At 37.7% G+C, this 27,714-nt stretch overlaps 1 protein-coding gene across 5 annotated transcripts in view; it reads right to left on the reverse strand.

The window, feature by feature from the left end:
- Positions 1–27,714, reverse strand: part of ppfibp2b (PPFIA binding protein 2b) — a 110,519-nt gene that overhangs the window by 60,708 nt on the left and 22,097 nt on the right. For 4 of the 5 annotated variants that reach the window (XM_041795183.1, XM_041795182.1, XM_041795181.1 and 1 more), the window contains exons 2-3: positions 17,258–17,362; positions 13,036–13,244 (exon numbers count right to left, since the gene is read on the reverse strand). In XM_041795183.1, coding sequence (XP_041651117.1) covers positions 13,036–13,244; positions 17,258–17,339 — 291 coding nt within the window. In that variant the 5' untranslated portion in view covers positions 17,340–17,362. Of the gene's footprint in view, positions 1–2,737; positions 3,244–13,035; positions 13,245–17,257; positions 17,363–27,714 lie in introns of those variants that run through there. The other variant, XM_041795184.1, reaches the window with a different exon arrangement.

Genomic DNA, 27,714 nt, shown 5'->3' on the forward strand with positions numbered 1-27,714 from the left:
ATGACACGCAGCATTATGGCAGTTTCAGACATGCTTTGTTGACCATCTTTAATATCTTGTAAACTTTACAGTTGCAGCATCCTCCTGAAATTTCAGGACATGACAGTTTTCATGCAAGCACTCTTGATGATTATCAAGTGTGCTTGCATGAAAACGGTAGACTAATGCTTTATCCATAAATAGTGGTGTTTTTGTTTGTGAGAACTGCAAGGACCTTGACAAAAATAAATAAAGATCCCCCTGATATTACTGATGGAAAACTAATATTCTTACTTTCGGGTCATTTGCTCCTTTATGCAGTGAGCTGGACAATGAATAGAACAAGGAAACAGAAAAGAAAGACATATGGGAGAAGATCCATGTGTCATCCCAGACTATCTGCTTCAAGGACTACAACCTCTGTACATAGGGCGCACAACCTTAGCCAACAGGTGCCCAAAATCAAATGGCTTTTTTGTTTAATTTTGTAGGTAGTTGTATTTTAATGTTATCAGTGTTTCCTGAAATTTTTGATTAAAATAATAGAATGGTTACATTTTATTACCAGATTCTTAACACTGAGAGAACTGATGTGACCTGCACACAGAATTAAAAAAGAAATTATTTTTAAAAAGTTCTTCTTTATATTGTTAAGCATGTTCTTAGAATATTTTCTGATGCTCCTCATTGTAATCAAGAGATCAACACTGCGGTTTGATGACCAGAGCATAATCCATGCAAAAGCATAAGACAAATATGTTTCTCTGTACTGCATGGATGTTTATGTTACAGGTAAATGCAATAACGTGGTATTCTCTCCAGTGTAAAATAAAAAAAGGAAACCACACAGCATGTTCAAAGCAAACCAGGACAGTCATTGAAATGAAAACAGGTCTGTCAGATTTGGTTTTCTTTGAGGCAGGGTCGATTCTGTTTGAAATTGTGTTAACCAATACAAAATTAAGGTTTTGTCAAAAGTATTTAGACAGCATCTGATAATTCAGACTAACAAAGGCTTTCAGTGGCAACAAATGTGGTCAAGCTAATGCAAGCACAAGCGAAGCCAGAATTTTGAGTTCTCAAATATCACATGATAGACTTCAAGGGATACTTCAACATTGTGGCAAATTCACCCATTGCCATAATTCCTATAGTCTTAGTAATAGGTTTGTTTCCTTTAGTTGTCGGTGCAAGCTGTTTCTAGATCTGGGGGGACCGATAGCGTGGTGAATGTACAGGTCACAACTTGTCCACAAGAGCGTTTTGGAGTTGTTGGATTGTGTATTTGATGAGTTTGATGAGGGAAAGCAAAAAATACCATCTGCTTAAATAGCGTTAGCTGTGCGGCTGGTATATCGGAACTATGGCAATGGGCGAATTTGCCAAAATGTTGAAGTATCCCTTTAATTGCCTAATTAAGGATGAACAGGATACAACAAAATACAGAGCAGCAAACTTGATTAAACCAGGAATGCAGAACAAAATTTATATTTTCTCTTTTACATCACCTGAACTGGTACTGAGTGCATCCCGAGTATCATTTCATCTTAACTGACTTTAGTAACTTTTGTTATTGTACAACCATTCCTTTACATAGTGCTGGGCAATTGATTGAGTTTCCCTTTCACTTCCAGTTTTGGTTTCTTTGATTCTAAACTCAGATAACAAAGATTAAAGGATCACTGAGCAGCATGCTGTATTGTGCATACTCTACCTCTTAAAAAAGCTCTCACTTTAAGTGAGGAGCAGGGGTCAAATCATGTGCTCCGGCTGGTTGAGAGGTAAGGTAGATAGGCAGCTGTTAGTTAATAAAAATAGTGGAACAGCATCAGTATTCAGAGGTTGCTCTGGTTTTGAGGAGTTGTTCTGTAACAATACAAAATAACTGACAGAAATCATAATGTGGTTTTGGCTGCACAACAAATTTATCTAATTATTTATAATCATACAAATGCATGACATCGATTCATGCCCATATTAGTGGCTGATAGTGATATCTGTCTAAAGGGCATGATACCAGCTGATACCTGTTAAACAGCTGAATCCATACAACCCTTATCTCCAGTACACGGTCATTCAAATTTTCTGTTAAGAACTGCATATACTGTAAACAATCCCTAAATAATTTAATGGCAATTAAATCAGAACAGACAGCAAGCCTTGAAACTACTTACTTCCAATCCTGATGTAAAATAACATAAAATGGCGCAGACGGGAAGGCACTGATTTAAATCAACATTAAACTGCTTACATCGAAACACAAACCAGTGCCCAAACCCCTTAAACCCTAGGTCTTAACTGCAGAACAGATCTCCTGTGGCAAAGTTTGTCTCTGATTGAATCCGCTGGTATCAGACACTGCTTTGTCAACAACAATCAGCTGATGGATAAAACCACTAATCTGATAACACAGTCCTTGTGATGCATGCCTCCACACTCACACACACGCGCACACAATATGCCCTAACAAAGCTGCTGCACCAAAGTTAAGGATGCAGCCCAGTTCTTGAGTTAAAGGAAGCAACATCATAAAACAGTTGGCTGATGGGAAAAAACACAATAAAAAGAGGACAATAACATGCATCTGAGCTGGAATGATGTTATCTCACAGGGACAGGCGAGTTTCCCTACTTATACAAAACAACTTGTTTTTATGCTTGAACTTTTGAAGTAATTAAGCTAGGCATATGATCATGATACAAGGATACAAGGATCATGAAAAAATCTAGAAAGCAAGGAAAATGTTGCATGTGCTCACCTTTTTAAGCCAGGAGAAGTGCCGGTAGAAGTCAATGGGAGTCTCCATGCTCCCAGCCCATCGCTGCCCAGCCTTTCTCTGTGTTTTTGTCTGATTCACTCAAGCTGTGTTCATGTGAGGATGTGTGAGCAAAACACAAAGACCGGGTAAAGTAACTGTCTTCCGACTGCAGAAACATGTGAGGACTGTAATGTTAGTCTGTGTGTGACTGCAATGGTAACAGCTGTGGAGGAGGGCGTTTTATGATCCCTGCCTTCTTGGTTGGACAACTCCCCCTAGTTTGTCCCCCTCCTACCATACTCCTCTCCTTCCCTTCCTACTACTTCAGTTTCCTTTTTCTTCCCCTACTTTCGCCCCTCATTTTGTTCTCTCACTTTCTCCCTCGACCCTCTTTAATCAGACACTCGCTACTTCCTCCACACCCTCCTCTCTCTCTCTCTGTTCTAGTTTGAGCTCAAGTTCTTTTCCTCCTTTCTCCTTTTTAACCTCCTGTCACTCCTCTCTTTACCCGACTCTGTCCCTCTTTTCTTTACTTCTCAGTTGCTCCCCCTCTTTTCTTCCCTCTTCCTGCTATCGCCAGTCCGTCAGCCAAATGGCCGAGCCCAGAAAGAGGTGGGTGGTGGGAGGTTTTTTTCTTCTTTCTCTGTCATCTGTTTATGTCTGAGTCTTAGCCTGTACCCTCTCACTGTCTCTCTCATTCTTGCTCACTCACATACGCACACACAAACTCAAAACCAGCAGCTTCTAATGTCACATAAACATGCAGCAACAGGTTTAATGTTGTTGCAAATACAAAACCTCTCTGCCCCTCATCTGTGCACTATTTTAATTCAGTTGCAGTCATAGTGCCATGAGACTTCAAACCTGCTCACCAGAATAATGATGTCTACATCAGAGGCTCATTCAGCACAGACTCAATGGGGAGAATGATGATGATTTTCCTTAAAACAGGAAAATGTTTGTGTTGTGCTTTTTTAAAACATTGACTGTTTCTAAATGGTATTTTACACATCAGCTGAACTTTAAGGGTCTCTTCAACGGACATCAACCATGTGATCAAGAGTAAATGAAGGCAGCATTAGATCTATTCTAGCTCTGGGTCAACTTGAATCTAGCGTACATGCCTACAAAAACAGAGAACTAATGTAATAAGTAGGGCTGTCAAGATCAATTGCTTGATCACAATCAATTAAGGTCCATAATTAATGCATATATTGTTTTTAATTGCAGTTAGTCAAATACTCTAGTGTCCCTTTCAACACGCTTTGGTTAATCCCCTGCAGCTTCTCCCTGCATCCTCAGTGATGTGAAATAAGTCCACTACTAGTCCTTAATGCTTTGCTTCACTTTGAAAAACATCAGCCAGCTCAGAGGACAATTCAAAAGTCATCTACACAAGACGGCTTCGTTGTTGCAGCAAGAATATTGTTAAAAAACTGGAAAACTGCCAAAAAAAACAGTACTTGCCGAATGGATTAACGTAACATTAGAAGCTGCCTTCTTTGAAAGTCTATTGGTGCAAATTAATGAAAAAAAGGGAAGTTTGGTGAAGTTTGGAACAAATGTATATTTTCTTCAAAGACTCAGCCTGTTAGATATGTACAGGTGCACTGGTAAAATGTGTTGGGTGGGGTTACTGACTGATGTTCATTTTTCTGGTTACTTGATTTTCCTATTATCATTCTGAGCATGTATCAGATAATTAACAAAAATATTTCAGTACTAAATTGGCAAACTGAGTGATGTAAAATATTGAATAAAACTTTTTAAAAAGTCATCTACACCATCTACCTCCTTACTGTTTCCTCATTTACTTAAGAAGATGTTTTTTGTGGTTAAGTTCATGTCCTAATGTTAGAGCCATCCATGAAAGCAGGTGTATATCCAAACAGGAAGTCAGTTACCATTCGTCTAAGATAGCACAACAATCGAAAATTAAAATTAAAAAAAAGTTTTAAATGCAAAACTGTAGAGTTTCAAAATGTGATAAGAAGGATGCAATTATGCGACTAAATGTCTTAGTTGTTTTACAGCCCCAGTAGTAAGCGTTTTAACTGTTTACTGAATCAGTTTAGAAATTGCTTTTAACATTTGTCAGTCACTTTAAGAAAGCCAATGTGGGAGTACAAAACAATGTAGTTCCTTGAGTGTCCTCTTAAAACTTTAATTATGTTTGTTTGACATGAAATTAATCAACTAACTTTAAAGCTTTGATTAGCTTCACTTTCAGATGATCACTGGGTGTACCTATCGACATTCCCATTAACAGTAACAATAAGGCCACTAAGAAATCAAGGTGATGGGGGAAAGTTGGTGATCTATATATAAAATTTCTTTTCAGATTTGGAACTCAGAGTTAATACAGTCTAATAACTCTCTTGTGCAGCATTAATTCAAATATTCAGCAAAAGCTCAAATGCTACTTCATACAATCCCTGAAAAAAATCTGACAATTAAACTTACATAGTTTAAAGGTTTTTAAATCCAAGTATGTCTTAAAGTTACTTATAAAATGATACACACAGGAAGGCACTACAACATTAATCTGCTTACAGGACTTCCAGACAATACAAAAATACAGTCCAAACTAAAAAGACTCCTATTACCCCAGAGTCTTAAGTGCAGTTCAGATCCCCTGTGATCTAACTACCTTTATGTGCAGAAAAAGTTCAGAAAAAGAAAAGCAAGAACTGAGCATTACCCTCATAAACTGTTTGAAACCTACAAGGGGTTTTAAAAAATGGTAAAACTTATGCTGCCCTTTCATGGCCTTCAGAAAATCTGAAGCTGACTGAACAGGCACAGGCAACAGCAAAAAACTGTGAAAAATCTTTTCATTTTCTTTCTCCTCACACTTTCTCGGTTTAAGAAAGGTCTGCGCTGAAAAGGGTTAGGTCAGATGTCAGAGATCATCATCTGAAGACATGCTCATGTCTCTGGGCCAACAGTAATGAGAATGACTTCCCGCCACTGTTACTCTAATGATACTTCCTGTGTTTACATGTGTGTATCTGTGACTGCGAGTGTGTTTCATAATGAAGTATCCCCAGATAGAAGCCCACAGGGTGCAGACTAATTCAAGAGCATGAGGATCTTTGATCCTGTTCCTGTAGGTCAGCAGGGTGGAGCAGGAAGTGGGGGAAGGACGACAAGATGAGGACAAGAGGGAGCAGCCAGCCTTACGTATAAACGTCCTTGGTTATGTGCCAGGCTTTTGTTCATTGGCTACAGAAATCACATACATGAACAGCTTTCAGTGGCTCTGTTTTCCAGTAAAGGAAGACGACTAGAACAGAGATGGATTGACCAATAACAGTGTTTCTGTCAGAAAACACTTCTGCTGAGTTTTTACAAACTTCTTGATAAATGCTACAGTAATAGCAACTGTAAACTTTGGCTTTAAATATTGTGCTCTTGTTTCCCTGAACATAACCACAAACCTAACCTCACTATAATGGTATGCAGATTTTTTTAAAAGCAACCATCAAGACTTTTTTTTTTTAATTGGCCAGTAGTTGTTACTTTTTTTTTTTTTAATCAGATTCACTAAAAACTGTCTACAGTGTGCATGTCTAGTCATGACATTTAATTACCTGTAAATTATAAAACACAATTTGTTACTAAACAAAAATATTCATAAAAACTCCATCAAGTGTGTCTGTACCTTTAAGGGATTAACAGATTATGAAAACCAGCTTGCTTACAGTAAACTGTTGAGAACAAGTGTCAACAAGTGTGCAGGGGGAAACACAGTAGGGTCTGTGTGTGTGGACATAAACAACTGTTAGCCAGTCCGCTGCTCTGAAAACATCTGCATGTTTCAAAAATGAAAAAGTATCTTGATATTTTAAGGTTTAAAAGCAAAAGTCAAGACCAGTTTGTATTGAAAGCCTTTACAGGCCTTTTTCCATATCATCACAGACAAAAATTGATGCGATTGAGAGGCTTTTTCTGACTTTTTTTTTTAGTTATGATTACAGAAGTTTCACTATTTGTGCATCTTAAAAAATTAAATGTGAAATTATACTTTTGGATTCCCTGCCAGTTATTTCATAAAAATGAAAAGTGTAATTAATCTGGACGAACACAGTCCTAAAGGGATCTCTTTTTAGGAGCTAATTAACTCAAAACAACAGCAAATGTAAAAACTACTGACTTGACAGTTGAGGAGGAGATACTCTCTGATACCCTCCACAAAGAGGGTAAGCCACAGAAGGTGACTGTTAGAGGGACTGGCTTTTGGCTGCATGCATGGTCATGGGAAATTGACTGGAAGGAAAATTGTGGTGGGAAAAAGTGCACAAAAAGCAACAGGGATGACCACAGCCCTGGGAGGACTGTCAAGCTAATTCAAGAAATCATAGGAGCTTCACAAGTAGTGGACTGAGCCTGGAGGCTGTGGCAAAGACTTGGACTGTGGTCCAAAGTCCTCTTTCCAGATAAAAGTAAATTTTGCAGCAAAAGTACATTTTTAATTTGGAAATCAAGGTCCCAACATGTAGAGGAAGAGTAGAGGGCACATAAGGGCCAAACTAGTGAGGTTTTTTTTTTTTTTTTTTGTGCATTTAATTTTCACTTTTTGTTTTCAATTTTAGTTAATTTTTCATACATTTTTAATGCTGGTTTGTTAGTTTAGTTTTTATTTTGAAAAATGCTTTGTTTATCTTTAGTTTTTAGTGTTAGTTTTTTCAGTGACAGCATTGAGACCTAAAAGGGCCAGCAAAAAGTAAATAGTATAAACTTTAAAATACATTCAGACAAGCTACACTTCACCTTTCATTATATTTATTTAAATAATGTTTGAATATAAAATCACCATTATGTTATTTCTTGACCAATCAAATTAGACAATGTTAAACTCTGCAGGCTTGGGTGTACATGTCAGTCTGCTTGTGCCAAAGACATACTAAGGATGTACTGTCCCTAATTCCATTCAATTTTAGTAAGGTCTGTGAGCACATAATAAAGTTTTAGATAGCTTCTTTTTTTCTAAAGCCTTGTTGTTATCATAGTTTCAGTCAACTAAAAGGATTTTTACATTTCAGTTTTTTTCTTTAGTTTTAGTTAACTCAAATAACCTTGGGGCACTTTGGGGTACTACTGTCCTTAACTGGTAGACCAACTCACCTGATCTGAACCCAACAGAGCATCTATGAGGTGTTGTCAAGAGGAGGATGAGAGACCCAAAACATGGACAAGTTAGAGGTGGCAAAAAAAAAAACAACCATGGGCTTTGTGTCAGAAATGTCACAGGCTGATTGCCTCCATTCCACATTGCATTGATACAGTAATTAATATGTGTTAAAGGGAGCCCCAGTGTTATGTGACACACTGGGTAGGCAGCTTTATACGTATATCCATTGTGTGAGGTACATTTGACATCCATCTGGATAACCGCCCAAAGGGTACTCGTGGGTTCTTGTGATGTAATGTGATGTCTGGGTAAAAATATTGTTTTTGGGTTTTTGTTTTGTTTATGGTCTTTATCGTCAGGTTTCTCCTAACGCTGTTTGGGTGTCTTATGTTGCTTCACTGTATTTATCTCTTGTTTAGTTACAGCTGCTTTGTCAAAGCACTTTGTCAGCCCTGATTTTAAAAGTGCCACACAAACAAAGTTATTATTTATTTATATATTTATTATGACATGTGCTGTTGACTTCTTGGCCAGGTCACCCTTGTGAGAGAGGTCTCGATCTCAATGGGTCTTTATCTGGTTAAATAAAGGTTAAATAAAAAATAAAATATTATTATTATTATATATCTAACAGGTTAAAAGCGAATGACAGTGTATCACTTCTTTCGCAAAATTTCCTGAATCTACTTCATAAACTGCACTCATCACCTCTACATGGTATCAATTCAACATAAATAAAGTTTCCCTCTATTTCACTAGAGCACGAAAAGAACTGAATTGTGAAGAAAGCCTTGACAGAATAGTGGAGGAAGGGGCTCAGTAAATGAGGGGGAGAAAAGACGAAAGAAAAGATGATCAAATTAAGAAACAAAGAGATGGGGGTGACTTGGCAAGTGACTGTACAACATGTGAGACATCTGCTGTTGAAACAATGTAGGAGCTGCTGAAATGAGTCCAAGATTCACTTCCCCTTTCAGCTCTAACTGTTGAGGTAAGTATTCAAAACTGCCTGTGTAGAAAACAGCAGCCTCTGCAGGACAACACTCAGCTACAGCAACAAACAACTTCATACAACTGACTCTATTAACAGCTATTATGTCAGTGGATACCACAGAGAACACAAATGTAAACATCGTGTTTGCAAAAAAACACTCTAAGTAATAAATATACAAAAGGGACTTCAAACTCAGTCCCAGGAAAAGGCTTGATTATTCTGTTGCATCTTACCTTAACAGCTCTGAGCTTTCCAATCCTCCTGCCAGTGCCTTGTCGACTACTGCATCTAGCACTACATTTATAAAGAGACTAACGTTAGAGAGTAGGGTAAGGATGTCCAAACATGTGTTGTATCAAAGAGTGTATAGCAGTATGAAGTGAAAAAGAGAGTAAAGGATGAAGGAGAGGTTGTAAACAGAATAGTAAGAAAGTCTGAGTGAACATGCAGGACAGACAGAGGGTGTGAGGGAGGGAGCTTAGTACAGGAAGTTGATTATAATCAAGTTGTAATGGTGTCTCCGAGGAAAACCTACTGGAACCTGTCCAAAATCTCCACTCTTGTTTTCTCCCCTCCTTTCCCTGCTAAAATGAGCACTGCAACTTTGTCTACGTCTAGTTAATGATAAACCACATAATGTACCGTTTAAGGATAATAATATCAACGGGTTTGCAGTTCTGTGTATGCTGCACATAAACAGCCTTTGCATAAGGCCCTCGTGGGTAAAATCAAGCTGGATTACCAACAGGGCAAATAATACAACCCCTAGAAGAGCTATTACCCCTGCACACCTGCTGCTCCCCATGATTGTCTAACTGAAGCATGAAAAACAAGTACTGGCTATAAACGACTGAACAGAAGCAAACAGGCATCAAACTGGGCTAAGAATATCAGTAAGGTAGACAATTCAGAAAACCAAAAAAGTAGGGCTGAACAATCGTGGTAAGAAGCTTTTCTTTCTACTAAAGAAGAATATACACATAGTTATTCTGAATAAACGCTGTGAGTTTGTGTAAGCTTAATTATGGCAACTAACATTCAAACCTGGTGTCGTTAAATTATGATAAATAAAGAATCTGTATTAGCTTTAGCAACAGTTAATTGCAAAATATTTCTCTTCAATCAAACAATCATGATTTTTTCCACCATTATATTCACAATTCTCTCAGGGTAGCTGATAGCTACATGAAGTTTCTTCTGGCTACATGACAATGGTGTGAGAACTTGTAAAATACACACATGCTGAGTGAGAAAGCATTGTTGGTTGCCATTAGTATTTTTCAACTTAGTCAAGGCCATAAAAGAAAGTTTTAGGAGAGCTGTTAACAGCAAATGCTATTACGCAATAAAGATAAAATTAACATAACTGGGTAGCAACAAAGATTAATCTAAAAGTGAATGTAAAAAAATGTCATTAAATGTTAGTTATTATCTTCATGTATCACAGTTGCACCTGCAGCTACAAACTTCAGTTTAGACAAAGCTTTGTAAAGAACTTGGCAAAGGGAGGGAGGAAGGGGGAGGGGGGGGAGAGAGAGAAAGAAAGAAAGAAAGAAAGAAAGAAAGAAAGAAACTACTCTAACTGGATCCTGAGGTCATCTTCACGACGATATGCAAAGCCAGCACAGCAGAGAATAACGGTTCTGTAGCACAGCAGCTAAATTCCTCTCATCCCCCTGTGACCCACCCTCTGACCTCTGGGACTGCTGTTAACATCTCTCTATAGGGCAATTGCTGATGATAGATTAACATCACAGAGAAGTGCATGAGACCTTTTTCCACAGAAAAAGAACTTTGATGTTCCTCTTAAAGCAACAAGCTAGTTTACCAATGACAGAATGACCATGTAAACATTATGGCTCTTTCTGCTAGCCTCTATTTTGGGACAAAAGAAGTTTGTTTTTAACCAACGCTGAGCTAAACAAGCAATCAAAAAACTAAATCCACAAAAGTAAGAAACCACTGGCAAAGAAAAATAAAAAAGATATATCATAAAGGGGGGAGTTTGTTTTTGAGGCTTGAGCATCATTCCTCAGAGACTAGCCTTGTCTAATCAGCACTGAATGAACAGAAGGGCCAAGTCTGGCTTGTCTAATTCTTTAAAAATTACTCCGACCTTGAAATACAAGCAAAGCACAAACACAGCCCTCCATAAACGGTAAAAAAGAGGCCTTTCAACATAAAACAGCTGCCTCTTTTGGTAGGCATGTTGCATGTTTGAATCATTTCCACTGTAAATCTCCACAACATCAAAATTAATACACTTACTGCACATAATGTGCAATGCTAAGAGTTACATTCTGATTAGAGTGTGGGTGAAAACCACTGTTACTCACAGAGGCATGTTTACTGAGAGCATAGCGCAATTTCGAACTCAGCTGTGTGATTTCTATGGATAGTGAAAGTTTCAGCACAAATTAAAATTGAAAAGATCTATAAAAAGTCTGGCTAATGGCAGGGAAAAACATTTACAAGGTATACAGTGTTACCTGCAGAGTAACAATATTCATGGGTGATGAAAGTGGCATCAGGGGTGGGTTGCTGTAACCTATTTATATGGAACAGTTATGTATTAATATAAGTTAGGTATTTTAAGTTTGTATCATACATGACTTTAATCTACTCATCTTTTATTCTATTTCCTTCATTCTCTTATCCACACATGTAGACACAGCAGACCCAGTAACACATATCTGCCCTTCCCCTCTTCTCATTGTGTGGCTGATTGTTTTTGTCTGGTTCTGCTTTTGTACAGTTTCATAAAAAGTACCTCAAAGAAGCTCAAATAACATTACCCACATTTAAACATGTTTTACTTAATGTTTCATTACCCCAACAAGTGGGCCATGTGAAGAGACTTCTTAATGATGACGGGTGTTCCAACAATTACTACTGCAGGACAGTATCAGCAGCAATGAGCTGCAGAAAAATATTTAACTGAAGGCATAAGAAGTTTCACTGTTGTGACATCTCTCCTCAATAGTGGGGTTTACTTGAGGGACATAAGAGCAGGTTTGCCTCTCTTTCCCTCCTACTTTCTCTCTCAAGCACATGATGGCAATTACATTAATAAAAAAACAAAATAAAAATAAAGGTCAGTAGTCATACTAGATAGACAGTTATTTTCTATACGGGAAACACTGGCTATAGAAGCTGTACAAGATCTGCAATAATATTTTCTCGTTAAGTATTACAGCAAAAAAAGCAGGTGAGAATGCATTTACTTAACAAAAAAGCCTTTTTTCATTATTCATTATCATCTTTGTGACAAGATTGTGTATGCTGCACACCTGCCTTGCATCTTTTTAAAATGAAATAAATATTCAAGAGTATTGCACTCATTTGAGTTTAACATATTCATCTTAAGAAGCTTTTCTTTGCATAACTATAGGGCTTGAAAAGAAATGAAACACCTTGTAGCAGCTCTGGCATTAGATTATGTCTATAAACAGTGCCTATCCAAATAACAGAAGCATCATTATTTTCTAATTTTAAAAACGCACTAAAAATGCCAACAAATTAAGCAACTCTGCTTCATTACCAATTCAAGGCCACATAACCAGTAAGTTAAAAGAATCGTCATGTAATAGTTCCTCTAGAAGATAAGACTTGTGCATGTGCAACGTACTAAAAACTAATCTTAAACATGACTGACAAACCAGTGTGCCTGAACACTAAAATATTATCTATTTATATAAGTGTACTTCTTGTGTACAACTGTGGTTCAATCAAAGTGAAAGCATAACCCTTAACAACTGGAAGAAAACCGTGAATAAACAGCGCTCTATGGGAATCAGAAGACAGTTTATCATGCTTGAAAAGCCAAGCATGTCAAAATGAACCAAGAAGAATTTAGCAATCAGGACTGATGCTCATTCAAGCTTTTCCTCATGTTTTTTTCCATATAAATGAACACCGAAGATGGTCAAACTTGGAAAAAAGCAATAGACATGGCACTATGCTGGAATAAAAACACACAAGCTATGACTCTGCATGGGCACATTATGGTGAAAGTCTATATGAAACATATTAAGAGTGACATGCTGCTGGATGTGGGCATTGGAAGCTGAACACAACAAAGAGAGCAAACATAATCTTAAGACTACAAATAAGGCAAAATGTCCTGTTGAGCTGAGAGCTGACATAAAGAGCAGCACACAGTGTACTCACAGTTCCAGTTTGAAGCCAGTCTATGAGAGCCTGTGCTGTCTCTGTAGGTAGCTGTGCTCTAAGGCTGTCTCTTCCCTCCTGGCTGGGCTGAAGCTCCAAGGCAAGTTTGAGGTCCTCAGCTAACTGAACCACCTGCAGCGGACCAGCACTGATGGGAGAACCCAGGTCATACATGCTGTTTGAGAACTCTGCTGCTGCTGCTTTGGAACCTGCAGAGAATTAGGAACAGCACAGGAGAACACACAATTACTCATAACAGGAGGAGCAGTAATATCATTGTGTGAGTCGCACAACTCTCTTAAAAGTTGAGTCAACTTCAACTTATTTCCTTTTACCACATCTGTTGGTTTAAAATTCACCTCAGAATAAAACAATGATTTTTGACTCCACATTGTTCTGCTACAGACACTGCTGCTGTTTGGTGGTAAAACATTAATGTTTTATACCAAAATTACAACCTAATAACAACAATGTTTATTCAGAACATCACTCCCTCATGTGTGCTAATGCTTAAAGAGTGCATAATGAAACCAGTATACCAATACGCTTGAGTATCTCTACACCAGAGCCTGAGAGTAAGTGAAGAGCAGAAATCTATAAGTCGCAGTGTACGTGAGCAAAGGAACACAATCACTTCTAATCTCTGCACTGCCTAAATAGTCCATTTAAATACGGTTATTACCAAGGTAGAAGTTTATATTAAGGCTTTAAGGATCGACAGTCAGCATCTGATGAAAGCACAGCATGACTCTCACAGGAATGAGTATTCACAGTGGCATTGGTACTTTACATCTTCTCACTGAAATATGCTAAACACAACTTCAGGCTTTTTCAGGAGAACTGAACATGAACATATAAAATACAAGCATTAACAACAAGAAGCACAAGAGACCATTCTAGCATCAACCTTTCATCCATCCACGCAGAAGTTACTATATATGATCCAGAACAAAATGAGGAAAAACATGATTCACACACAAAGACATCAGGATGAATCAAGATCAAAACACCAACAGCTCAAAATAAAACACTGCTTTATATCACCATGTAACAGTTTGTCACATTTTCACACTTAAAATACAGCTTTTATCATCTCTAATAATAGTCTACAATAGCATTATCCATTGGCAAATGTTTAAAACTACTTAAAATGAGTAATATTAATTTATGTACAGCAATAGTAATTCTTAAATGACTTTGGAAATTTAAAGGTTTAGTATCGTCCAAGAGGAAACGGGTATTGAACCCCCAACCATCTTATTGAGTAATGATTAGTGTTAGTACAGAGCCACAGAGCAACCAGTTCTTTTGGTTGGTTTAATACTGGGACCATTACACTGCAGCAGAAATCTCAAAATCATGCTTCATTGTTGCATCCTGAAAAGGACATCATTGTTTAAATTTGTCTCTGTGTGTTTGAATACTTTTCCTTACACATATGTGGGGTCCTTTTTTGTGAGAAGTGTGGCATGTAAGTCACAGACCTACCACTAAACAGTTGAGATTAAACATATCATTTCTAACTTTTGATGATTTTTCTACATTTGTATTAACTGAATTAAATTCATTAATTAATTCATTAATTACATACAAACACTTCAACCAAGATATTACCTGCCCCCACTTCAGGCAAAGGCATTAATTAGATGTCACAACATCTTAGTGCAAGTGCAAAAACAAAAAGCACAACAAACTAATTTAAGGGATAAAATATGGCAACCAGAACAACACATGAGAACTCCAACACCCAGTAAACCTGACACCCAAAAAGAGCATGAAGATTTTTCAGCAACCTAAATTCAGAAATAAATTGGGGTTAAATTAAGATTTATCTATCAAAAATACTTTGAAAAGGTAGTTAAAACCTGACAACCTGACACATATAATGTGGATTGAGGAGGTATGGGCAATTTACCACATGGAACAAATAACAAAAACCCAGATGCTTGAAAAACACACATTTATTGAAAGACCGGAATCTGTTGACTCCTTATTGAAGCAATGAAGTGATTGAAGTCCACCTACGAAGTCTACGATATGCATGCACCTTTTCTCCTTGTCAATTTAATACATATTTCCCTTCATAGCTCCATCACCCCCATTATTTTCTTATATTTATGCTTGTCTGGATGTTTTATTAATCTATTTAAAAGTGCATTACTTTAAGAACTTACTTCTAGAACTGTATTTGTAAATGGGAGCTTTTTTTGTTTTTATTAACTATACTTTTTGAAAAACAAACCATATAGATACAGCCGGAAGTTCAAAAGAACAAATGGAAAATTAGGGCATATATCTGTGCTAGATGCTAAAATCACAAGAAAAACTAAGTAAAAATACAAGTAGTAATCAGTAAGGAAAATAGGGGTTAATTTGTCAAGTTTTTTCTCTCTCTACAACTAGTCAGGAGCACATTCATTCACATCTAAAACACCATTTTGAAAGTAATTTATCATGGTCATACAAGTGGTCACATGTAAGCCCACAAGAAGTTAAACCATAAAGAAAAAAACATGCAGATCATGGAATGCAATATGACCAACAAATCTATATTCTGTTGATAAGTGTCTCTAATTTCCTTGTTAGTGATTGGCTGATGTTATCACTAATGGGATTCTTAATGTATTTCTATTTGTGGTCACTGAGAGCCGGAACAGCAACCCAGAGCGCCGACTGAGATCACTATGTTTTAGGCAAACAGCAGGGACATGATGAGCTTCAGATGCATACTGGGTAGGTTTAAACCTCTTTTTATTTAGTCACTTGTGACGGAACAAGGTTATATCTTGATAAAAGGAAAGCTGACACAATACCTTGCACATTTTTGCATGGGATTTAACCAGACATCTGATTACTTGTATCATTCCATTACCAGTCAGAGATTCTTCTCTGCTCAACGTTTCTCCCACACATGACTGATGAACTTGATTGGACATTTACCCAATTATTGGCTGAATTTAGCTGAAAAATGAGGAACTGGCTGCAGCAAGCATGACCCCTTTGACACACTAAAGCATTGGTTCCCAACCCTTTTCACTGGAGCACCTCCTATGTATCCTAAAAAACGATGAGCCTTCAGGAACCACATGAAAAATATGCATTGCTTATGAAGATTTAGGTCAGCATTAATTGTTTTCAGTGATGAAATAAAAAACAATTAGACTGGCACACTTCTTACTCAAAAGATCTTATTTATTTTAACCATTAAGCAAATATAATAAAAACATCAAAACTGAAAAACAAAGCAATGTCAAGGATGAAGTCCCTCTGTTTATTTGCTTTTTATAACACAGGTACTTCTTTGATCAAAAACATTTAAATTATTTTAAAACCCTAATTTCTCCAAACTTTCAGGCACAAGTTAGAAGAAGTAGTGCGCTGCAATACTTAAGTACTGTAACTATAACAGTATCTATCCAGAATTACCAGAATGATTAGTCTACTATCATACGTGCTAACAATTGCTCACTCTACACATATTATCAATATTCCTGCAACGATGGCCACACAGAAGGAAACAAGTTAAAGATGTATTTATGGCCAGGACAGCTATACATTTTTCTAATTCATTGTTGCTGCTCTGTTTGTCTCTGTCTGTCTCTCATGCTGCATCTCCCTCTGATCACCTCACACCAAACACAGCTTCAGTAGAAAGAGGTTTAATATGAGTCTGGTTCTCTAAATGTTTATTTTTGGGCATTTTTTGTGCCTTTATTAGATAGGGAAGGACAGTGGATAGAGTCGGAAACAGGGTCAAGAGTGGGGGAGAGACATGCGGCAAGGGGCCTCAGGCCGAACCCCGGCCGCCCGCGTACATGTGGAGCGCCCTTAACCACTAGGCCACCTGCTCCCCATGAGTCTGGTTCTATCATGCTACTGTACACTTGGCTTGATGTTTTGTGGTGTGCTCATGGTGTAATGATGTTCAGCCCTGTTAATTAAAAGAGTATAGTCTATACCTGCCTTCTTTGTGGAGTATCTTGAGATAATATTGGCTATAAAGCAGGGCTAAAAAGATTGAATCTCATTTACTCATCACTCTCTAAAGCAACATTTGATAGCCAGTTTGATAGAATATTAGTAGCTGAGAAAACTTAATTTGATTATTGGAGCCTTTCATGTGAAATCCTGTGTTCCTCACAGCTAACTTTGTCAGTTCTTCAAAAACAAAGCCTGCTACTGATGTGTCATAAAGATGAAAGTATTACTTTATAGGTTTTACCTGCAATGATGTCATCCATCTGCTCAAGCGCTGCCTCTAGCATGTGACTGGCATCGGTCTCCATAGTGATGGCAGGAAACATCAGGTCTAAGGTGTTCTGCTGTTCTATAGGAAAGGGAAGACAATAGACTTTTAGTTTAAAAGCAACTTACTGTGACTTGATTCTTTCAAAACATTTAAGAGAAAGTGAAACAGAAAATAATGTGTGGCTCTGATGCTAAACCAACAGCAAAACCAGGACAGTGAGCTGGCCATGGATCAGTGGAATATAACAGAAATCAGTGCCTTATGGCAGTTAATGTATATTAAACCAGACCAAGATCATAAGTGTTGTTGTATAACAAACTTAAAAACTAAGCTTGTGATGCAGTCAGTGCATCATTCTGCCCTAGATAAAAACACAATAAAGCATCTGTGGAGATGTGGCTGCTCTAAAACTCTAATCCAATAAGGATAATGCATCTTGTCTGTTTGGCATCTTCGTATGGGCTTTGAGAATCTTATACCCAGAAAAACTACAGAAATACACAATAAGTTAACATATTGCCAGAGGCTTTAAATGCAGTATGCCTTGTGAGCCTCTAGCAACCATTTGACTAACTATAAAAAGTGGATTTTTGCCCTTAGAAACTATAGTTAAACATGAAATTACATAATATTCTGCTCCTGAAAAAAAGACTTCATGATGCATACATAAAAACACAACTAGTTTCACAGTTAATCATGACATTATGATGATATAAGATAGAGTAAATAAAAAAGTTTTTTTCTACTGATATGTGATAATATTCTTGATTAAATATTAAAAGGAATGAACTGGGTTTTATTCTTCCAATTTTGTCGCAGTTTCTAATGGTAACAAACGGGTTCCACATAGTTGATAAGGTTTCTACATGCCACTTTTAATTAAGTTGAACAAAACTCCTCTTAATGCAACAAGTTATCAGAGGATCTGTTACATGCACTTTGAAAAACACAGCTACAGGCAAAAATAAAGTGTATGTTCAGCCAGGAGATATTACATGTACATCAACCCAGAACAATCACGTTTATACCTCAAAGCAAAATTGACTTTTCTCCATCATCGTTGCCTCTGGCTTTTTCTCCCTCTCTCGTCATCCTTTTTTCCTGCTTTTCACCGCACCCATCCACCCTCCTGTCATCCCATCTTTGCCTGGCACCCATTCCTTTCTCTGTCATCTCTCCTTCAAGGCTCTCATCTTGTTGTCATGCTGTCATGCTGACTTATGGATGAATACACATCAACATGCGGAAATCACCAGGAAGAACAGTGATGTAATCTACTGATGCCCCAGGAGAACAACCCCCCCTGCAGAGCAGCCTAATGCTCATCTACATTAGCACTAACTTTCACAGCCACAACTCATCATGACAGCTGACTCTGACAATCTGTGTAAAACAGCCAGCAAAATTACAGGAGCAACACTTTCGATACAATAATTTCTCAGTCAAAGCATCTGTCTGCATACTTGATGCATGTGTGTTAACTGTATTTCTATTATATTATTATTGTATTTATATAGTATTATGGTATTGTTATGGCATTAATGGTACAGGGTTACTCATGCTGAGACTGAGGGAGACATCACCATTCAGATACTGAGACTGAAGGGCTCTGTTAAACACCACTGTGACAACAGTTGACCTCAACCAGACAACACTGCCTTTGTCAGTGTGTGTGTTAGTGTGTAATTTAGAAACGGACAATGTGTGTGAGTGAGGCAGTTGTAGTTTCTTTATTACCCTGTGTTGTCAGTGTGTAAAGGTGCTGCGATAGTCTTTTTGTAGCTCAGAGCTGACAACAACAACCCTGTTCTATGTCTAGTTTATTGCACAATCTGTACAACTGCTTCGTTTGTGAAAACGCTGTTTAGTGTGTGCTGTGGGAAAGAACAAGAGAGCGAGAGCTCGGTTAGTGTGTGAATGCATGTATTTCCTTGAATCTCCTTTCAATCTTGAATTGAACCTTGGTAAAGAGTCTAAATACAATTTTTTTTTTTCACAGGAGGTAAAACACAGTAGTGGTTGTTTTCATAAATTAATTAGGTATTCAAAATGCAAAACATTCTTATATTTTTACGATACATGTGGGGTTGAGTTAGCCTGACTCGACAGACAGACTGTGTCCACTGCATGGATATATTTCACAGTCACCTAGGAAACCTCCCATACAAAGTCTTCGGAAAGGGCAGGGCTTAAAAAATCTTCTCAAGTGATTGGATGAACCTTCTACCTGTCTTATTCATAATGAGCCAATTAGTGACAAGACAAAATGAGGCAGTAGACATGTGCAGCTCTATTACTAATCTGAGCAATACAGGCAAGCACTGTCAAAGTGTCTTAAGGGCAGAACTTGTCTGTGGCCAGAATTGATGCCGAAGCCTATCAGGGGATATGGAAAAGCCTCTTCTATGCCAAGACAAGCCTTCAGTGTGGCTCTTGGCTCTTACTTTAATAAAGAAATGTGGTCCAGGTCTGATTAAACTGCTACTTTTCTACAGCTACATCTGAGCTAATTAAAGTATATTGCTTTAGCAGTAGCAGCCACTGTATAACGGCTATCAGTAAAACTTAACCCCATCCATACAATCCATACAATCACATAGCCAAACCAAAACAGGAGCGAAACACCTTTTCCAACGTGAAAAGACTTCAGTGCTGTTCTTTGCTCTTTTTTTCATGTAGAAATGAGTTTCAGTTCTGAAAAAACTATCGCTATAGTATAGCTACATCCATGCTAAGTGCTACATCTGTGTCAGCAGTTGCTACTGGATTCTAGTACAAAAAATTAACCTGACCTGTAGCAACCGCCTCGTTCTCCTTAAATGACACTGATTGGTCAGAACTATTTTAAAGTCTGGTACAAACGTTGTAATGTGGAACTTTGCAAGATGGATTTGCCTGATTACAGGCACAGAGTAATTAATCTCCTTTGTTTTTCCTCCAATACGGGTGCTAAATTGATACTTTCTAAATGATGCCAGTACCTAAACTGTGCCTGAAGTGATACTTCAAAGAGAAAAAAGTATTTTAGAAGTATCTGGTTAAATAAAAGCTGTGTCAGTACAGTAGAAGATTCAGAGATATCTTAAAAGGATGCAAATAGACTATTTAATTGGAGCAAACGGGTGTAACTTCTTTAAGGGTGTACTCACACTAGGCCATCCGTACTACACCTGGGCCCATTTCAGTCTAAAGTCTGGTACGTTTGGCCAGTGTGAGTGCAATCATTCCGTACTTCATTCCGTACTTTAAGAGGATTTTTGGTTTGTAAAATAAAGCTTCTTCTCTTGTTTTAGTCACAAACAGCAGCTCACAGGACAACAAACACCTTCCATCCTCCGTGCCTAAAGGAGAGTGCCAAAAACGTGGACATGTGTGCCAGGGTTAACCACATGGCTGATTTAACCTCTCTTATTATAAAATTATAATGCCAAACTATCATCCAATGAAATAACTTGCCTCTAATTCTATTTCAAGTCACCAAGAAGTGAAAGTGGGATCTTGATCGCTGACGTTTGAACAGAGCATCATTGATTAATCCTGAGGCGTTTTCACCTCCAGCTCTCATCAGATGGTTAAAATTGCTCTCATCACGGTAAAAAAAAAAAAAAAAAAAAAAAATAGAATTTAACTGAACATTTAATCCTGCTCTGGACACATGAGAGCTTGTTTGGTGCATCAGGCATCCAGGATCACGCTGAGATAAGGCACAGTTCGTGGCGTATAAAGGAATGCCAAGGGGATTGGGATAGTATAAGGACACGCAGAGAAATGACTGTAGGGGCATACGAGTCAAAAAGTCCGGGATTCTAGTGGAAATAATTCTGGTGTCAGATCAGATATCGTATAAATCTGTAACTATTCTACAGCCTAAAAAACAACACTTATGCATACTGAGTCATCAACGGTGGATGCTTCGTGTATTGACATCGGCACGTGACATATCCGTGCCCAGGCCTGGATGTGTTGAGCAGTGTGAGTGCGGCGTGAGGGGAGGGGGTCAAATGGGCTTCAGGATGGCTTCACTAGGATGGCCTAGTGTGAGTACACCCTAAGAGGCTCTAAGAAAATTCATATGCTGACACTGCATCAAAGTCAAACAATAAAAGTAAATTTGCCCGTCAGTGTGACAGCATCCTCAGTAGGAACACAAAAGCAGAGCAGAGACATTTATGCAGCCAACAAAATGATGAAAAGAAGTCCGTGCATTACTGACATACAACAAGTACACAAAAATCATATATTTCCTGCCTTTTACTTAGAAGGGTGGGGGGTCTGCTGGGTTGGCAAGGTTACTAAGGCAGTGTGATGTAAGTCTGTATGGTAGGTATGAGACGTGTTCATACCATTACCATGTTGGTACTGGATTTGAATACTCATCTCACACAAGTGCAGTAGAGAATATATGTATGAATATTCTGATATGTTCTAAGTAAAGTTATCTGATCCCATTCGTACAGTACAAATCCATACACATTCACAGGCACTGATTACATAGAGGGAGAAATTTAGGGTTGAGTGTCTTTCCCAAGGACACATCAGCATGTGACTGCAGAAGCTGTGGGCAGAACCCACGACCTTTTGATCGAGAGATGATCAACTCTGCCTTACTGGCCACAGTCGCCCAATATTATTGTTTCATTTTTACATTCAACTAATTTGAAATGTTTAAGAAAATTCCAGGATGTTGGACTGTCCTGTGACAATGCCTCTGGTATTATCAAATATTTACTGAATCCTTTCCAAACTGATCGAGCTCTATACAGTTTTTTTCAATTAAAATTTTATTTCAAAGTTAAAAATACAAAACAAAACCAAACAAAGATATCGACAAATCACATGGCATACATACCACAAAAAAGGGGGCACTGGTACATATCATCTTTTAATTTCTTACTTTGCAGGGTTTTTTTCAACATAATATTGTTTTAATTATACTGACATTCTTTTAAGGCTTCCTCATGCAATGAAATGCCATATGTAATTTTCAAAACTTTTAAAAGCCTACTAAAGTTCATTACATGGATGAGGATTCTACAAAGGCAGCTATTATAGAGTATTATTATGCTGTTAGAGTAACAAAGGATTAGAGAGCAATTACAGTCTAACAGCTGTTGTGGATTACTCTATAACTAATGATTAATATAAACTTAAGAGCCATGTCAGTTATTTTCATTCAATGATTATCCCATGATATCAAATATATGTGTTAAACTGATGGGCATGGAGCAGGATCTACTCTTACATGCTGCATGAATTGTAAGTCATGTCTCTGTGGCTGTAGAAACAGACACGCCTTTTCTTAGCTCGAGAGAAACACTCCAGAAAAACAAGTTTGTCTCAACATGACAATGCTTGACCTGTTTCTTACGACTCCTGCCTCAGTGTGACAGCTTGCTCCTGAGTGAAAAGAAAAGCTAGAATTCGGCAAAGTGTCTGCTGTGTCAACAACAGCCATGGGCTCAAAGAGGGAAGAAAAATGTTGTTGTGTGCTAATATAGCAGAGATCAACTGCTTTAATTTCTGCAGGTGTGAAAGAATGTCTGGAATTTATTATCTGCAGTAAGAATCTCAGTTCCTAAAAACTGCATGAAAAATAGAGGTCTTCATTTAGTAAAGAATGTGTTTACTTATTTTACTAAAACCTAGAGGTCAGAAGTATTTAATGAGTCCTAAGTTTTATGAAAATGAAGCCTGCCCAATATGGGAGGTTGACCGATACTCATAGCTGTATAAGAGGGATAAAATTCAACAATTACCTATAAGATGGAGAGAAACTGATTATTTTTTCTTGCTGCAGATCATCTAGACAAGACTATGCCTTTCACTTCATTCAAGTGCAGCTTTGATTCTGCACGTGCTGCAGATAGTGCTAGAACTATTGCAAACTGGAAGAAAACGATGGATTTTTTTCTGACAAAAGCACAGTGACCACATTTTAAAATCACCTAAAACATAGTTTTCTGTGATAAATAGACTTTTATGTATTAGAGAACAAGCAAAGTCTTATGTAAGCCAAATTTGAACAGCCAACAGATATAGCTAAGCTGTACTTAGAACAACTGGGAGGGCTACTTAATCCTTTACAACCTGTCATTTAAGCAAGCCAGTCAAACTTGTTGACAGGGCAGTTTAACGACGACAAAAAGATGACCCAAGAGTAACACACACATTCACTCTACGGAAACACGACCTTTTTCCTGCCCCCTGCTATGAGAAGGATAAGCTATAAACTAAAGAACCTTAAATCCTGAACCCTGCAGTCCAAGCACATTTACTTTGAGAAATCTACAAGGTAGTTGCCTTTGCTGCAGCTTTCAGAGTATTTTTTCTCTTAGAAAAAAAGAGAAGATACTGCTTTAATTTTGAGACATGGATACACAACGTAGGTACCACAGATGGGTAACACCTGTATGTAAACAACCACATGAAATGGTCTTAACTTAAACAAACATAAGCAGTATGTTTGCTTCTTATGTCAGGTCTCATCTAACTTAATAACACAAAGATGGCTGTATCAGAGAAGGAGGAAGGACTGATGCAGAAATATTGTCTCTGTGTTCATGTGTTCAACCACACACAGCTGACAGCGAGGGCCCTTTTTGAGGCCATGCCACTGCTGATTGGCTAAATAACTGTGCTGCTATCAGCTCCATAATAAGCTCTGTTAGGAACATAACAAGACCTCAGTAAATTACTGTCAGCAAACACAAATCAAATCACTGAGCTGACTGCTCTGCACACAAACAGGCTGGGGTTTACTAGGGATAAGGCCAATGTTTCTCAAGAAAGCAATTCTAAAAACCATCACCGTAAAAATCTATCTGCCTAAAATTTCTGTAGAATCCTCTAGGACTAAATGTACCATGATGACTGATTTCAACAGTGATTAAAAGCTAATTCAATTGTCTAAATGAAATAAAACATTCAAAAAGCCATCAAAATAAAGCACAATTTATTTAAAAACACACAATATATAAAACTCAGCCACCAGGGGGCTCTAAATCAAAACAATGACACAATATGACAAGTACAGACCAGTGCTCCCGGCTCTAACCATCTCTGCTGTTTATTTCTTATTTTGAATCGAGGACTGTTCGAATAAAATTGCAACTCATAAGTCATATTTACTAAATTATCTATATGTTTCTCCAAATAAGGGAGAAAGTATTTTAAAAAAGCAATTCAGCCTTCTTTCTGGGAGTGGCAGAGCATGACCGTGCTCTGGCGTCAGTTCCAGAGGGAACATGGAAATGTACTTTCAAAATAAGATGCAATATTCTGAGAAATAGGTAGCGAAGGCGAGCAACACTGAGCAGTGCTCATCTCTACTCCCTGGACATGCAGAAAAAAGGGGGTTCCATGTTATGGGGGTTAGTTTGGTGACTGAACTCGCAAGAATCTACGAAGAAAATTGTAAGAAGCCTCTATCACAAGACAAGTCCTGTTACAATTATAAGAATTAAGATTTTACGGCTTTGAAAACTTTCAACAATATTTGAGATAATGTAAGACCTCAACTAAAAACTATACAGAGTATTAAATAGGAATGTTAACTTTTTAACAAAATATAGACATCTCAATACAAAAAATTTACATATTGTATCTTTAACATGACAGAACATGACAGTGTATGCAGATAGACAATGTCCCACTGGTTTGCTGAGTGGGGGCTAACCCTAGCACTGGTGGCCCTCTACATTGCTCTGGCCAAGTAGATATGCCAGTTACACTAACCTGACACAGCTTGCAAACAACCTCATGTCCATTTTTTGGATCAGAACACTGACAAACTGCTCCAGGCTACAATATGCTATCCATCGACAGCTGGTTGACATCATGGTAAAAGAGAATAATGACAGACACAGTGTTTTATTATTTATGATAGACTTTTTTACTGACAGAACCTCAGTTCCATTTGCTAAGTAAACATGCACAAACGCTGAACCCTGTCTGATTTAATGCATTACAGCAGTGACTAATGAGGTGAAACAGATAAAACAAAAAGGACATCATCAATGACTGTCATAAGTATGCTGTTCTTTCATGGACTGAGTAAAACAATACTTTGATATGGAAGAATAGCAGAAGCAAAGGACTAATGTCACACTAACTAGTAGGGCCGTGTGATTATGACAAAAATTAAATCAATATCAATTGAACTTTTTGTCTTATTTATGTTGGTCAGAGTCTCTTAATGTCGGTTGTCTGTGATTAAGCAGAGTATCTCCATATTTATAGTTTATATCCTAAACTTCAGATTCTGAGTTCTCTTGCGGACCTTAAAGAGACATCCTCCAGAAACAAGTTGCATATAAGTATATTGATAAGAACGCTCATGACATTGTGGGACATATCCAAAAAAGAAGGGCAAAACAGTATGTATATCTCTGGACTTACACTCCACAGGCTTATTAGTAGGCCAACAAACATTAGGAGAAATCCATATTAGTATCACCTTAAAGCTAAGTCTGTGGGCTTGAACACAAGATTATCTTTTCTAGTGTATGTATGACTGTGGGGAGGATGTGATCTGTGAACCGTGGCTGATGTGTGGCTGCTGGAGGAAGAGGAACACAGCTTCATGAGACTCCCTGTGTTACGCTTACTGTGCTCCTCTGGGTTGAACTATACTCTTTATTGTCCTAGTTAATCCTGAGAAAGTGCATTTGATTCTGCTCTGTTCAAATCTCTCAAGGACATGAGGCTGAGGCTGCGTGCTCTGTACATTATCTGACTGTATTCTCCTTGACTGTTATCTTTGTTATATTCTGCTCACTTCACTCGACTTCTGTCGTTTCTGCTGTAATCTAATTTGCCCTCAGAGTGCAAGTAATGAACCGTAACACACAACACATGACCGCAAGTCAATGTTCATCATGAGGCTCACAACTAACACTTCAAACGTTATTTCAGAACCTCTACCCTACGGAGGAAATTACCACAGTAGATTCAAATGGTAATAATTTATTATCAATAAAAGTAGTATTTTAAAGTAATATTTAAGTAATTCCAGATCTATACTGATGCATCTTTTCATTTAACCAAGATACAGAAATGTACTTCACAAGGCAGTCCTGGCCAACACAGCAGCACAAAAAGTTCCACACAAAAGTCAACACATGCCCTCATGTATTCTGAGGTTATGAACGGTTTCTGTTGCAGTCTTTGATATTAACTAAGCACATATTGGCTTGACTGCATGAAGACTCTTCTGAGAAGCATAGGGTACAACGTGAGTTAGAATCAGGATCAGAACCAGCTTTAATGGCCAAGAATGCTGACGCAACAAACAAACGGACTCTGGTTAGCTTTGGTCTCAATGTGCAGAAATTAAACATTAAATACAAAAATAAATAAAACTTAAAGTATAAGAAATAAAGATTTAGATATGCACAAGCCCTTGTTAGTTTTTTTTTTTCTACAAGTCCATGTGCATTGATAGTCTGGTTGCAAGATGTGCAAAGGGTGCAAGAATGCTGACTAGACAAGATCCTAAGTATAAAATATGTAAGGATGTAGGCAGATTTACATGAGGTAGACAAGATAATTTAATGTAGTTGATTAGTGCAAATGTACATGAATTGATAGCCCCATTACAGTTTAAATTACAGTGAACAGAATAATCACTTACAGTATTTGAGTACGGTAAACAGATTAAATTAGTAATTAGTGAATTAGTGCACTAAATAGTTTTATTATGCAAATATGTACAAGACGAGGCATTTAACAGCAGGGATTTAAGTTACAGTTAATACAGTTGATTTGGTGTATCCTTTTAAATTTTGCTGTTGACGTGCGGCACAGTCTGGGCTCTGAGGCACAGGGCACAAACAGGTTGGAGTCACACGATAGGTGGTTTTTGGGTGTAATGTGAATCTAAGTAATCAGAGAGTCAGCTCTCTTTCTCATGAAAAGCCAGGTGAGCCTGCATGTGAAACATTGTCAATTACATGACAGATTTCAGTTTTTATTCTCTAAAAGACACAGGACACCATGAAATATGTTAAAAATGGATTTGAGTTATCCTGTATTTATCTGCAGCAAACCCACAAAAAATGAAATGATCAAAAAGAACAGTTGTGAACATTTCCACATGGGGCACAAAAGTGTTGTTTCCTTGATTATTAAAACACATCGACAAGATCAGACATGATCAAGACAAGAGCATATCACCTTTGCACCACCAGACCGTGCTTCATTTTGACACAAACACATCCTTGGACACAGACAGGGGTGTGAATTCCTTCGCTATTTTAACAACCTGACCACTGAGTGTTTAACTACAACTGCATCAAGTGTAAATAGCAGAGACGCCAGTACTGCACACCATGACGGTTTGAGCAAGACATTCGACTGGGCCAATAGAGATGATTAAGCTCATATAACTTACATAACAAATGAAGTAAAAACACATGTGATTTTTGTCTGTG

The sequence above is a fragment of the Cheilinus undulatus genome, linkage group 9 (assembly GCF_018320785.1).
Source record: "Cheilinus undulatus linkage group 9, ASM1832078v1, whole genome shotgun sequence".
In the NCBI taxonomy this organism is placed as follows: Eukaryota; Metazoa; Chordata; class Actinopteri; order Labriformes; family Labridae; genus Cheilinus; species Cheilinus undulatus.